The sequence below is a fragment of the Lupinus angustifolius genome, chromosome LG16 (genome assembly GCF_001865875.1).
Source record: "Lupinus angustifolius cultivar Tanjil chromosome LG16, LupAngTanjil_v1.0, whole genome shotgun sequence".
Taxonomy (NCBI): domain Eukaryota; kingdom Viridiplantae; phylum Streptophyta; class Magnoliopsida; order Fabales; family Fabaceae; genus Lupinus; species Lupinus angustifolius.
The window spans coordinates 4,277,688-4,290,644 of record NC_032024.1 but is presented as its reverse complement, the minus strand read 5'-3'; the positions used below and the strand labels follow the sequence as shown (position 1 = coordinate 4,290,644).

At 36.7% G+C, this 12,957-nt stretch overlaps 1 protein-coding gene across 2 annotated transcripts; it reads right to left on the bottom strand.

The window, feature by feature from the left end:
• Nucleotides 277-12,642, bottom strand: LOC109330151 (F-box/LRR-repeat protein 4-like). 2 transcript variants are annotated; one of them, XM_019564201.1, is made up of 8 exons: nucleotides 12,286-12,642; nucleotides 11,326-11,553; nucleotides 10,342-10,748; nucleotides 3,821-4,006; nucleotides 2,847-3,039; nucleotides 1,779-1,855; nucleotides 1,407-1,557; nucleotides 277-782 (listed from the first exon to the last, which is right to left on the bottom strand). In XM_019564201.1, exons 1-8 carry the CDS (start codon nucleotides 12,550-12,552, stop codon nucleotides 486-488), a joined length of 1,806 nt encoding a protein of 601 aa, XP_019419746.1. In that variant the 5' UTR covers nucleotides 12,553-12,642; the 3' UTR covers nucleotides 277-485. The 2 variants fall into 2 exon arrangements, with proteins under 2 accessions (XP_019419746.1, XP_019419747.1); XM_019564202.1 differs by having other exon boundaries at nucleotides 11,326-11,550.

The window sequence follows — 12,957 nt, the reverse complement described above, 5'->3', positions numbered from 1 at the left end:
GCAAAATCATCACTAATGACTTCAACATCTGTATTTCATTAAAATAGTAGCCATTTTCAGAACATCAATAGAGAATTCAATGAATTTGTACAAACCTGGTCCTATAGCTAATGACGTGGGGTATGAATATCAAGACACTCAGCTTTCATCATTTCAACGGAATAAATTTTAAAAGCTCAGGAAGTAAATAAATTATAAAATAAAATAAAAAAACTACATGAAGCAAAGCAAATTTCCACAGCCGAAGACATAGCTGAATCACTTAGAGCAATAAGATTAAGATCAAGAAATCAAAGTCATAATATTTATTTATTTATCTAGAAATCAACTTATTGTAAACAACACTTATTTCTAAGCCTATGGGTTCCACTGCTATAATGTCAATACTCCGAAGAGAGTTATAACTTTCATATATAAAATTTGTCCAAGAAAAAACTGTATCATCTGAAGGATGAAACTTCTGCTTAATATATACCAAAGGAGGTCTATAGCTCCACACAAAAGTAAGAAATGACAGAGCCTGCTCGGCGCTTGGTCCGCTGGCTAACCTTCCACTTCTCAATGAGGACTTTTTTTATGTTGGGACAGCTAGAGACCATTGTAGCCACTCCCGCTGAAGTTATACCAGAGCAGTAAACCATATGGCATGACTCCAACATGGTGCAACTTTTTACAAGATGGGTTAGACCAACATCTGTTATTTGACGGCAGTGTGAGAGCACTATTTCTTTAAGCAGTGGACAATGTTCTGCCAACTCAGTCATCACCATATCACCCAAATTCTGCAATTGCATTCAGCAATGTATAAAAAAAAGGAATGTAGAACAAAGTAGTAACTAGTAAAACTTCATAAGGATACAGTTTGTAAGTTGACCAATTCTTAGATCCTTGGGTAAAAACTTCTATATACACAATTCAATCCTGTAAACTGTTTCTATGACATCACTGAAGTAAAATAATTGTCCATGCTTAAGAGAATATCATGCAAATATCTATCCTTAAGCAAACGTTTGGTTTCATGATGTCCCCAGGGTATATGCTACTATATATGCAGTCCCTGACCATGTATGTATTTTATCAAACTATAAATAGGTGGCCTAGTGCGCAAGGCTCCACCTGATAGGGTCTTATGGATGGTAAACGTATGCAGCCTCAGGCAATGTTAATGTTGTTTCCATGATTTGAACATATGAGCTGTGGCTGCAGGTCACAAAGTAACCTTTAAATTGCGGTGAGGCTGACCCTCTAGTATTTCATCAACAATGTATTAGTGAAACTAAAACTGAATCAATGAACTACAAGAAACTCCCAAAACAGGAAAAGAGTGTGAAAATTAAAAGAATAATAATAAAGAGCTAAAAAAAACTACAAAGCATTGGGTATAAAAAGAGAGCATAGATACACACCTGCAGAACACTCACGTCTAAATAACAGAGTTGAGGGCACCCCCTTGCAATTGCTATCACTCCAGCATCTCCAATTTGGTGGCAACCACTGACATTCAGATAATGAAGGGAACAACCCTCTGCTATAGCAATAAGGGCCTCATCCCCCACCCTAGTAATTTAACATAGATTAAGCCATTAAGGTAGACATCATCAATTATGCACAACACTGATAATGTTCTGAAGTAATCTAGAGCTTGCAAAACAAACAAAATGAAACAATAGAAGAAAATATATTTCTAACAAAATAAAATGAAAATGTGAAGAACAAAATGAGAATATAACGCATGTAACTGAATAACTCAATGGAAAATATGTGAATGAGGTTTTTACCTATCACAGTATCGGATGTTAAGATCAGTTAGCAACTTACAATGCTTGCCAACAGCAATTATACCTTTGTTCCCAATCTAATATAGGGGAAAGAAAGCAAGAAATGTTAGGAGAAAGATAGAGATGTAAGTTAATTAAATAGCCAATAACAAAAAGAGTATTGAGAAAATTGTATTATAAAATAATAAGTTATTTTTGGAAGAACTGAGTTTTGTATCTGGAAATAGTTATCTACAAGTTGGTAAGGATGAATTTTCTTTGGAATGTGTTAGGAAAACTACTCTTGAACTGGAAATCATCAAAAGAAGTATAAGTTATTAATATTACAAGGACAATTTTGTTAAATCATGTGTAGTGTAATGTGTGTCAGTATCAATTATGGCCAAAATCAGTCAACATTTTTTCTCCAAGGTTACAACTTGCTACATGCATATTGAAAGTAGCTATAGAAAACAAAGCACCGTTTTGAAGCTAAAAATGAAGTTAAGCAACAACGTTATGGCATTTTACATAAAAACTACTGTTTTGAAGATCTGACTAGTCAATGAACCAGTGAAAGTGGTCATTCACGGTCCAATGGCCAGAACATAGTCGAACCATGATTGAACCGGTGCCAAATAAATTATACTTTTTAAATTTATATGATATATAATGTAATAAAACAATAAACTGACACACCTAGGGATGGCAAATTGTGTGTTGATTGGGGATCCACGCAGGGACTGCCCCACTCAAGGCATATGGCTCATACTTTAGGATATAAAAAACTGCACAAGCTACCTGGAACAGTCTTAGGCATGTATTGCAATGGACGGCACCAGTTATTTATATAGTGAATAGTGAAAGTTCTAATATTTTAATTAAGTTTACACTTGTTTAAAAACCGGTTTAAGACACTGACCTCTGGTTTTTAACGGTTAGAGCAGTTTTACACCGGTTTGTCCAGTTCTTGAATGGTTTTTTTAAGGGTGGTTAATTGGGTGAAACGGACCGATGCCTGGTCCAGCTTTCCGAATGAACTGGCAAGTCCGGTTTCCAAAACACAAACATTGAACACAGACGAAGTACCTCATAACAGCGACGAATATGAAGTTTCTTTAAATTCTTGCATCCACTAGCTATACCACACATGCCTTCATCTCCAATGCTTGAGCAATCTACCAGGTGAAGAGTTCGCAGGTACTTGCATCCTTGTCCAATCTGAAGAAGCCCAGGATCACCAATCCTTTGGCAGTAAAGCAATGCCAACTCAGTCAGATGTCTGTACAATAGAAAGCTAAAATCAGCATCATTGATGAAAGATCAATGAGTGCATTCAACATTTTGGAACCTGTGTCCCCATTATGTCAATATCATGAGCTAATTATTCATGTTTAGGTCCACGGCATGGATATGTTTCTGTCAGACTTAGAGATCTCAATATGTTAAGATGAACAGAGTGAAGTTCACATAAAACTAATAAGTAAAATACACAAAAAATCCTCAAGACCATAATAAGGTGACATTTAGCATGCCTTTGAACAATAGTAACTTAATAATCAAATTTCCAAAAGCATAGGTTGAAAGAGTATATTGTTTTGCTCCGAACTCTGAAGTGACCTATTAGCAGCACCAATAGGTCCCATAGAAAAAGTTACTAGAGGCAGTCTCCCGCGTTTATATCTTTGCACCAAAGCAGGCCTGTTAGCAGCACCATAGCCCCACAACAACAATGTCAGTAAAAAAATCTCTCCCATACGCATTGAATCTGATGGAGATGATTGGTGATGAATATATTCACTACTATGAATGTAATGTTAGGTAGTTTGTCCTTGAAGCTTACAGCAGGATGCAGTTATATTGTACACAAGGGAAAGCCTCAACATCATAAGATTTATTAATTATTAAAACATAGGCTATACATAAGTTTCCTCATGTTGTTTCTATCCTTTAGAAATTATTAAATTCCCTATGCATTAGAGTTTGTTGCAAACACAATTGAACAAGTTCCATTACATGCATCTATGCATTGCTATACAATTCAGCTTAACAGAAAAACATACCGGCAAGATTTTCCAACAGATTGAAGCCCCGGAGTTCCAATGTTGTGGCATCCATTAATTTCAAGATGAGTAAGTTCTTTGCAGCCAGTTGCAATTGCTTCCAAACCCTTGTCACTTAGGAAATAGCAATCACTTAAAGTCAAATTCTTCAAATTTTTAGATCCCTTCCCGATTGCAAAGAAACCCCTGAATACAATACATTATTAAAAAAAAAGTTAAATAAATAATATAATTCTCGAAATGTTATTAGCAAGATGCAACCTACTAAATTAGAGACACAAAGGTTGTGTCCACATGTACAGCCAAAATATTGTAGTTTAAACCCCTTAAAGGTCATATAAAAGAGGGGAATGGACTCAGCTATCTAGGTCAAACAAAAACATTGGGCTCTATCAAGAACCAGAAATTGAAGAATAAACAGGAATCAAATTGTTAGAACAACCTCTTCTCAAGTGGCGATAATATATAAAGAAAAATGTATATTTGTTTCAAAGTTTCAAAATAACATATTAATTTTAAATAACATTAATTAAAAATTAAATATGTCAAAGAAAAATGTACATTTATTTAAAGTGTTGTTGTTCGTTCTTTTATAAACTTATATTCATCACTCATTAAATTAGAGGTAAAAGATCTTGTTATTTTCTTTTCAATATAAATCATTGTCTGCAAGAAATTATCTTCTATCTGACTATGTAATCTTGTTTTGATTGTCTTCATCGCTGAAAATGATCTTTTTTGTAGTAGTTGTAGAAATCAGAATAGTTAAAATAAGATAAATAACTCAATCAAACAAGTATTATACATTCACCTTCCCCATTTTGGTAAAAACTACACTTAATTCAGAGATGTTCTTCGAATTGAATACTGACGACATAAAAAATAAAATGTTGAAGTTTATATCTCAAACTAATTTTCTCTAACTCATTGTTAGAAAAGCTTAATTGAAGCTTAGAGAAGAAATGAGACTGGGAGAAGAAATCAGAGAGAGAGAGAAGAGAAAAGAAAACTAAATTTGTTTAATTACTCCATATATATATAGGAGTTGAAATAGAATAAGAAAGAATACAAAGAGTAACTATAATACATAATCAACACTACTCTAATATTCCCCCAGAATCTTGAGCCATCCAGACAACTAGGCAGGTTGAGTAGAAAAACCATCAGTAACCCGAAGCTTGTCTCTGAGGATAGCAAATCCAAAGGAGGAGAGAGCCTTGGTAAGAATATCAACAATCTGATGTTTAGAGGAAACATGTTCAACAAGAAGATGTTTGCTGATAACTTTTTCTCGAACCCAGAAAAGGTCCAACTCAATATGTTTGGTTCTAGAGTGTAGAACTGGATTCCTGGAGAGTAAAACAATGCTCATATTGTCACAACAAATGATAGGAGTAATAGCCTGAAACTACAACTCGTGAAGCAGACTCTGAATCCAAAGCATTTCACTCGCAGCAAGAGCTAAACTCTTGTACTCAGCCTCAGCAGTTGAACGAGCAACCCACTCTTGCTTTTTAGACCACCAAGAGACAAGGTTAGGACCAAGATAAATAGAAGCAGCAGATACAGACTTCCGATCATCCAGATCAGCTGTCCAATCCGCATCACAATAAGCATATAGAGAAAGAGGATGAGACAAAGAGGCAGGTCGTAACAACAAACCATGATGAAGTGTGCCTTTAAGATACCGAAGAATCCTTTTAAGAGCCTTCCAGTGTTCCTCTTGAGGTTGAGAGAGAAACTGATACACCTTGCTAATACTATAGGATATCTCAGGCCGAGTAATGGTGACATACTACAAAGCACCAACAATAGAGCGATATAGCTTTCCATCTTCCAAAAAATTACTACCATGCTTAGTAAGTTTACACCCTGCAACCATGGGTGTAGGTAGACTCTTCAGATCATCCATATGAAACTGCTGAAGCAAGTCTTTAATGTACTTAGACTGAGTGATAAGAGAACCATTACGGTGTTTCTGAATCTCAATCCCCAAAAAGTAGTCCAAGGCACCCAGATCCTTCAAAGCAAAGGTTAAGTTCATCTTATCAATGAGTTGTTTGATAAGGGAAAAGGAGGTACATGTGATAATAATATCATCCACATAACAAAGGACAAATAGCTTGCAAGTGAGTTTGATCCTAATAAAGAGAGAATGATCACACCTACACTTCTTGAAGCCAAAGGACAATAGAGTTCCTGCAAGCTTGTCAAACCATGCTCTCGGCACCTGCTTAAGACCATAAATAGCCTTGTTCAACTTACACATTAGAGTAGTATCAGCAACTCTAAACCCCTCTGGTTGTTGCATGTACACATCCTCCTCCAAGACTCCATTAAGAAAGGCATTGATAACATCAATTTGCTGAATATCTCAACCATGAGTTAGAGCCAAAGTGAGAACCACTCTAATTGTAACCGGTTTCACCACTGGGGAGAATATCTCATGATAATCAAAACCAACTCTCTGATGAAACCCTTTAGCCACAAGTCCCGCTTTATACTTATCAATAGTACCATCAGGATATTGTTTCACCTTGAACACCCATTTACAACCAATAGCCTCACAATGTGAGGGAAGATAACCAAAGTCCAAGTCCGGTTTTTCATCAAAGCATCAAACTCAACATCCATGGCAGACCACCACTCAGAAATAGACAAGGTTGCCTTGGGTTCAAGGTAAGCAGTGAAGATACTTGGAGCAGGAAGGTATCTAGACTAATATGTTTTAGACCGTGTAAGCATAAAGTGAGAATTATGAGGAGGAACAAACACAGTGGGGTACCGAAGGGGAGGGAGAGGATGTAGACACAAATGGAAACAAAGGAGACACACTCTCAGACGACGAGGGCAAAACCATGGGAGAGGGAGTAGTGTCTAGGTTGGACGGGGATGGAGTAGTGTTTAGAGGAACATACCCAGGTAAAGGACTATAACTACAAATAGTGTTTAGAGTGGACTGAGATGGAGTAGTGTTTGGATTTGACAAAGACATAGCATCAGACAAGACGGTAAGAGGAATACTGACACCAGTAGAGGAAGAGGGAGAAGGGAATGAAGAGGTGACAACTGACTGAGGAAACTTTTATTTATTAAAAATAATATCCTTAGAGACATACACTCTACTCATAGAGGACATACACTTGTACCCTTTGTGATGAGAGGAATACTCCAGAAGAGTGCACTCTTCAAATCTGTGTTGCAACTTATGTTTGGTATAAGGTCTTAGATAAAGAAAACAAGAACAACCAAACCCTTTAAGAAAAGTATAGTCAGGAGAAGACTTATAAAGACAATAGTACGGAACACCACCATGAATAGATCGACTAGGTATCCTATTTATGAGGTAAACAGCCATATCATAGGCATGCTCCCAGTACTGTAAGGGAAGGGAAGCTTGAGCAAGCAGAGTGAAACCTGTTTCAACAGTATGTCTATGTTTTCGCTCAATCACACCATTTTGATGGTGAGTGTGTGGGCAATTCACACGATAATGGATGCCAAGAGAGCTTAAAAGAGAGATAAAAGGTCTAAATTCCCCACCCGAATCTTTTGGACAGATTTAAGAAGACCCTTAAACTGAACCTGAATCATGATGTGAAATTGCTTAAAGAAAGTGATAGCCTCAGACTTTTGCTTCAACAAAAACAACCAAGTGTATCTAGTACATGAATCAACAATAGACATGTAATATCTATAACCCGAAAGAGATACAATAGGAGCAGGACCCCACAAATCAACATATACCAAATCAAAGGGCGTTGAGTAAACAGTAAGAGAAGGTTGTGAAGGCAAACGATGAGATTTTCCCAAAGCACAAGCATCACAAAACACAACTTTGCTTTTATTAGGAATATTAAATGACTTTAAAACATGTTTCACAACCCCATCATGTGGGGTGTCCTAGCCAAGAATGCCACAAAGAGTACAAAGTATCATCTCTAGAATGTTTATGCGAAGAAACAACAAGATTACAACCAGAACCTATAGAACAACTATCTGTACTAGTAGTGAAGGTAGACTCGGATACAGCAAGACGAAGATTGTTGAGCACATACAACCCTTCAGGTCCAACGGTCCCTTCTAGAAGGATAGAATCATCAACCTGAGATTTGACACAACAGTAGTGAGAATGAAATTCAAAGTAAACATAATTATCCTTAGCAAACTAACGCACACTGACCAGATTCTTAGTTATAGAAGGGACCAAACGCAGATCATTAAGAGTAAGGAAACTGGGAGGAAGGATCAGGGAGTCCATATGCATCAATACCCGAATGAACTCCTTGTAGAACAAGAGAATGAGGCATGGACGAACTAGGAACATCATAAGTCAGCTGTGGAACATGTGAAAGAGTCGTTGGACGAGACTTAACAGACGAATGAGCCACATTCACAGAAAAAGTTTCAATGACTGGAGGATGAATCTGCTCTAAGTAAGTCTCATGAGCCATAAGCAAAGATTCAAGCTGAATAAACGAACACGATTCACTTATGTTATTTATCAAAGTCACAAAGGACTCATATTCAGAAGGAAGACCCTCCAGCACTACCCGAACTTGTTCTCTCCTAGAGATAACTTCACCGATGGCAGCTAATGAGTGAACAAGAGCCTTGACATGGGAGACAAACTCAGAGACAGTTTGAGTGCCTTTCTTCAGAGTACGAAGTTTCGAAAGCAACAATTGACTCCTAGCATGAATCAACGAGTCAAAAAATGTGTGAATTTCATCCCATATTTGCCACACATGACGAAGGCCTAAAACTCGGGATTGCACATTCTCAGATAATGATTGTAGCAGCCAAGAGACAAGGTGTTGATCCTGTTCTTCCCACTGAAGAAATGGAGGATTCACATGGCCAACATCTCGATCTTCCTCAGATAAAAACCATAGAGGCACTTGTGGATTAACCACAAACCGTTCAAGATGATGAGAGGCAGTAACTGCTTCAACTTGTTGCTTCCACATAAAATAATTTTTCTCACACAACTTTCCCGAGATCACTTGAGTGAATGAAACCGACTGAGGAGGAACAACCTGCGATGGACGAGGTGACGACATAGACGTATAATCCTCCATGAATGAAAAACTGAACAATCAGTGAACCAATCAACAGCAAACTGAACCAACAACAGCTCAACAAATTCAACAAGAAACAATTCTAATTAATTGGAAATCTAGGTCACAATTCATTGTAAAAACAGAATCAGCTAATAATAATGATGAAGCAACAAATCAACTCAGCAAAGGAAGCCATAGGTAACGCAACAAAGCTGGGAGATGATACCATCCACGAATCAAAGTGATCCTACCAAAGACGAAACAATCGTCGGAGATGACTACACAAAAATCGCGACAAACAGTAGCGTGACTACACAGAAATCGCGACGAACAGTAGCGTGCACGAATCAAACGATCTCACCAAAAACAAAGCTATCAACAGCGCTGACATCAGAGAATACGTCGACGGATAGAGCTAAAGGGAGCGACGGCACAACGGCAAGAAAAACACAACCACCGATAGCACAATCAGCGACGAAACGCAACTCCACAACGAACAGCAAGAAGAAGAAGATCACAAAAGTAGAAGATCAACCTGAAACCCTAGGTCATGAACCATTAACGAATCTTCAAAGAATCTTGATGAAATTCGAACAAGCAAAATTGACGGAAGTTCAATCCGAGAAATTGCAATGAATCATCAAAGAATCGTGATCTCAATCTCAATCACAACAAAACTAGGAATGAGAAGCTCTATATACCATGTTAGAAAAGTTTAATTGAAGCTTAGAGAAGAAATGAGAGTGAGAGAAGAAATCAGAGAGAAAGAGAGAAGAGAAAAGAGAGAAACAAAAACTAAATTTGTTTCTATTTAATTGTAAGTGAATACAGAATAACTGCTCCATATATATAGGAGTTGAAACAAAATAAGAAAGAAAATAAAGGCTAACTATAATGCATAATCAACACTACTCTTATACTCATTGAAATTCATAGGATAAATTTATATACAAAATTAATATATTATCAATATTACATGTTTTATGGACATTGTTAGGATTCACACTAATGTTGAGGGTAAAGTAAATATTTTAATGAAGAGAATAAAATGTATGTACTAATGGTATAAGAATTTTATACACTATTAGTCCATCATCCACCATTTATTTTAATAATCATTGGCTCTTCAAAAGAGTAATACAAATTAATGGTGGATGATATACTACCTATGTATAAATCTTTACACTGATAGTACATAAATATTACACTCTTTAATTTTTAATGAATTAGTTAAAATAAATATTTTAAAGAAAAATAAAAAAAAATCAGGGGGCAGCTGCCCCCATGTGCCCCTGGCATAATCCGCCACTGCTCTTCTCAATTGATCAATCCTACAAATGATTGATCGGGTCAAATCAGAACAAAAGAATTAGTAATTTGAGCATTGTGATTTTGTGTGAATTCAATCAAAGTCAATGAAGTAAGATCCTGAAAAACAATTGTGAGAGAGCAGCTTACTTATCAGTAAACCTCTGGAAACCATATAGAGCTAATGACATCAGAGACAAACAATTGGCTCCTACAGCTTTCAAAGCATCATCATTAACATTAATACACTGCAGCTTTATAACTTTCAAATGTGGACATCCTCCAGCAACAGCAAGGATCCCTTGATTGTGGATGAACTCAGAGTCCAATGACAGGTTCTCAAGGGATCCACAGTGAGATCCTACAGCTTCCATTGAGGAGTCGGTTATTTTGGCACAAGCTGCCACACCCAGAGATTTTAAAGATTTTCCCACGCCTACGGCTAACTCAATCAAACCCGTGTCGGTCAAGCCTTCACAAAAACGTAGATTCAAATCTTCAAGTTGCTTGCAACACTGTCCAACAGCCGCCAGACCTTGATCTCTAACATAACAACCCTAAAAGAAAATTTCAATAATTACAACAAGAAATATGCATCACCTATGCCATTGAACTCGTGGAATAATAGATATTAACGGGGTGGCAAGGAAGGTAACACATTGATAAATAAAATGGGAGTTGGTGTCTTAAAATGTTATTCTTCACAAGACATGACTCTGTTCAATTAGCAGTTCAATGAAAATGAAAGCAGCCAGATAAGTATCCTTTTGGCTGTAAGAAAATATAGAGGCTTAGCTTTCATTACCATCATTTTTCTTTTAAAGTAATGTCAACAACTTCGTGAGCCTGTTAGTTTATGCTTAAAAAAGTGTATCTACAAAAATGGTTCTGGCAAAAGCAATGTTTTGAGATGCTGATTAAAAGTGGTTTTTTAATCAAAATAATCACTTTCCTTATATAAAAAAGAGCTTAAACAAACCTGGCCCATATTATTTTGGCAGCATGGCTAAACAGGTTAGGCATGTTGCAAGGATATGAAATAATATGTCGAATGGGCAAAACAAAAACATTATCAACTGCTTCAAATGAGTAGACATACACTTGTAGTAAAAAATTAGGGCATAATAATAATACCTGCAAGTCCAAGGATTTCAAATAAGTGCATTTGCGAGCAAGTGAAGCTAATCCATCACTAGTAACATTAGAACACCAAATTAAGTTCAATTTCTCAAGCTTGGGAAACCCGTTCCCAATAACAGCTAATCCAGCATCAGATAAATACGGAGAATCAACATTCCCTACGCTGCCGCAGCTCTCCTCAGATGAAACCTTCGAATTGTCCCTTGATCGTTTTCTCCCCTGCTAAAATCAATTTACCAACCTCAAACAAGTTAATACCATTCATCCATACCTTATTAAAATTTCAATTGAACTGAGCTGAATTTTGTGATCCACCACAATTGAATTGAAAGAGATGGTGAGCTTGGCTCAACAGTAAGGTTGCTACTTAGTGACCATGAAGGTCAAAAGGTTCAAATCCTAGAACCATCTATCCACCTGTGAGGGTAAAGCAATATACATCTACCCTCCTCATACCCCACTAAGTTAGAACGAGCACGTGTACCGGGCCACCACAGTTGAATTGAAGTTAATTTGAAAGAGACCTACGTCCCAACAGTCAGCTCAATTAGTTAAGCAGGATATAAATTGCGAATATCCACTTCAAACAAGTTAATACTTAATACCATCCATACCTATCAAAATTTCAATTGAATTTAATTTACTTTTGAGATCAAATTTAATTCAATTTACTTTATGTTAAGTTGTGATGCATAAACTTTTTTTTGTAATGCCAAAGGTATCCCTTACCTTATGCTAAAAAACTAATCATTTCGGATTAAGTGGCTGCCCTCCCAACAAATGTTGCTCATATGAATTGAAACATTTTGGTGATCCTGGAATCTAGCCGGGCCTTACGCCATTAAAACAACGCCCTATTGGTTGCCATACATAAACTGCGAGCATTTCAAATCCGCCTCACCTTAAAAACAAACAAAAACAATTACCTACAAATTAAGAATCAATGAGACTTACAATGCAAGGGGGTGGCGAAATGGCGAAGCGTTCGTCAACGTAAATATCGGTAACGTTAGGGAAGCGAGTGGAGAGGATTTGAAGGAATCGATCGGGGGAACCGGAGGCACCGATTTTGAGGGAGGATCGGGTGAGTCGGTGAAGGCGGAGCCAACGGTGGCAGACGAGGGAACAAGCGTCGCGTTTGGATTTGGAATCGAGGCGGCGGAAAATCTCGATGATTAAATCGTCAGGGAGACTCGTGTTGAAACGGTCGTGACCTCGCATTGTAGTAACTGTTGTGATGACAATGCAACACAGATTCAGATTTTGGAAAATTTAGAGGAGAGTGATTGTTTTTTGCAGGGGGGATTGGGTTTATTTATCCTTCTCTTTATTTTCTTCTAGAGTGAATACAAACACCTTTTTAAAACCAACATAAACAATCATTATTTATATATATACATATTATACTACTCCCGTAACACATATAAGTATCCAAAAACTGATAGGTGCAATTAAGTTAAACAAAATATATTATATTGTAGAGATAAATCTAAATAGTATAAATTTGATGTATATTCATTATTTTTTATTCGTTACAAACTATATCAATAAGTTTAAGGATAAGCATCAACTCTTATATTTTAATTACTCTCATATTACATTTTAATTAACCAAAATAAAGAATAA

Coding starts and splice junctions, on each gene's coding strand:
- LOC109330151 (XM_019564201.1), bottom strand. CDS start 12,552: ATGCGAGGTCACGACCGTTTCAACACGAGTCTCCCTGACGATTTAATC. Junction 10,749..11,325: donor TGAAATCCTTGGACTTGCAG/GTATTATTATTA, acceptor ATTTTCTTTTAG/GGTTGTTATGTTAGAGATCA. Junction 1,558..1,778: donor AACATCCGATACTGTGATAG/GTAAAAACCTCA, acceptor TTAAATTACTAG/GGTGGGGGATGAGGCCCTTA.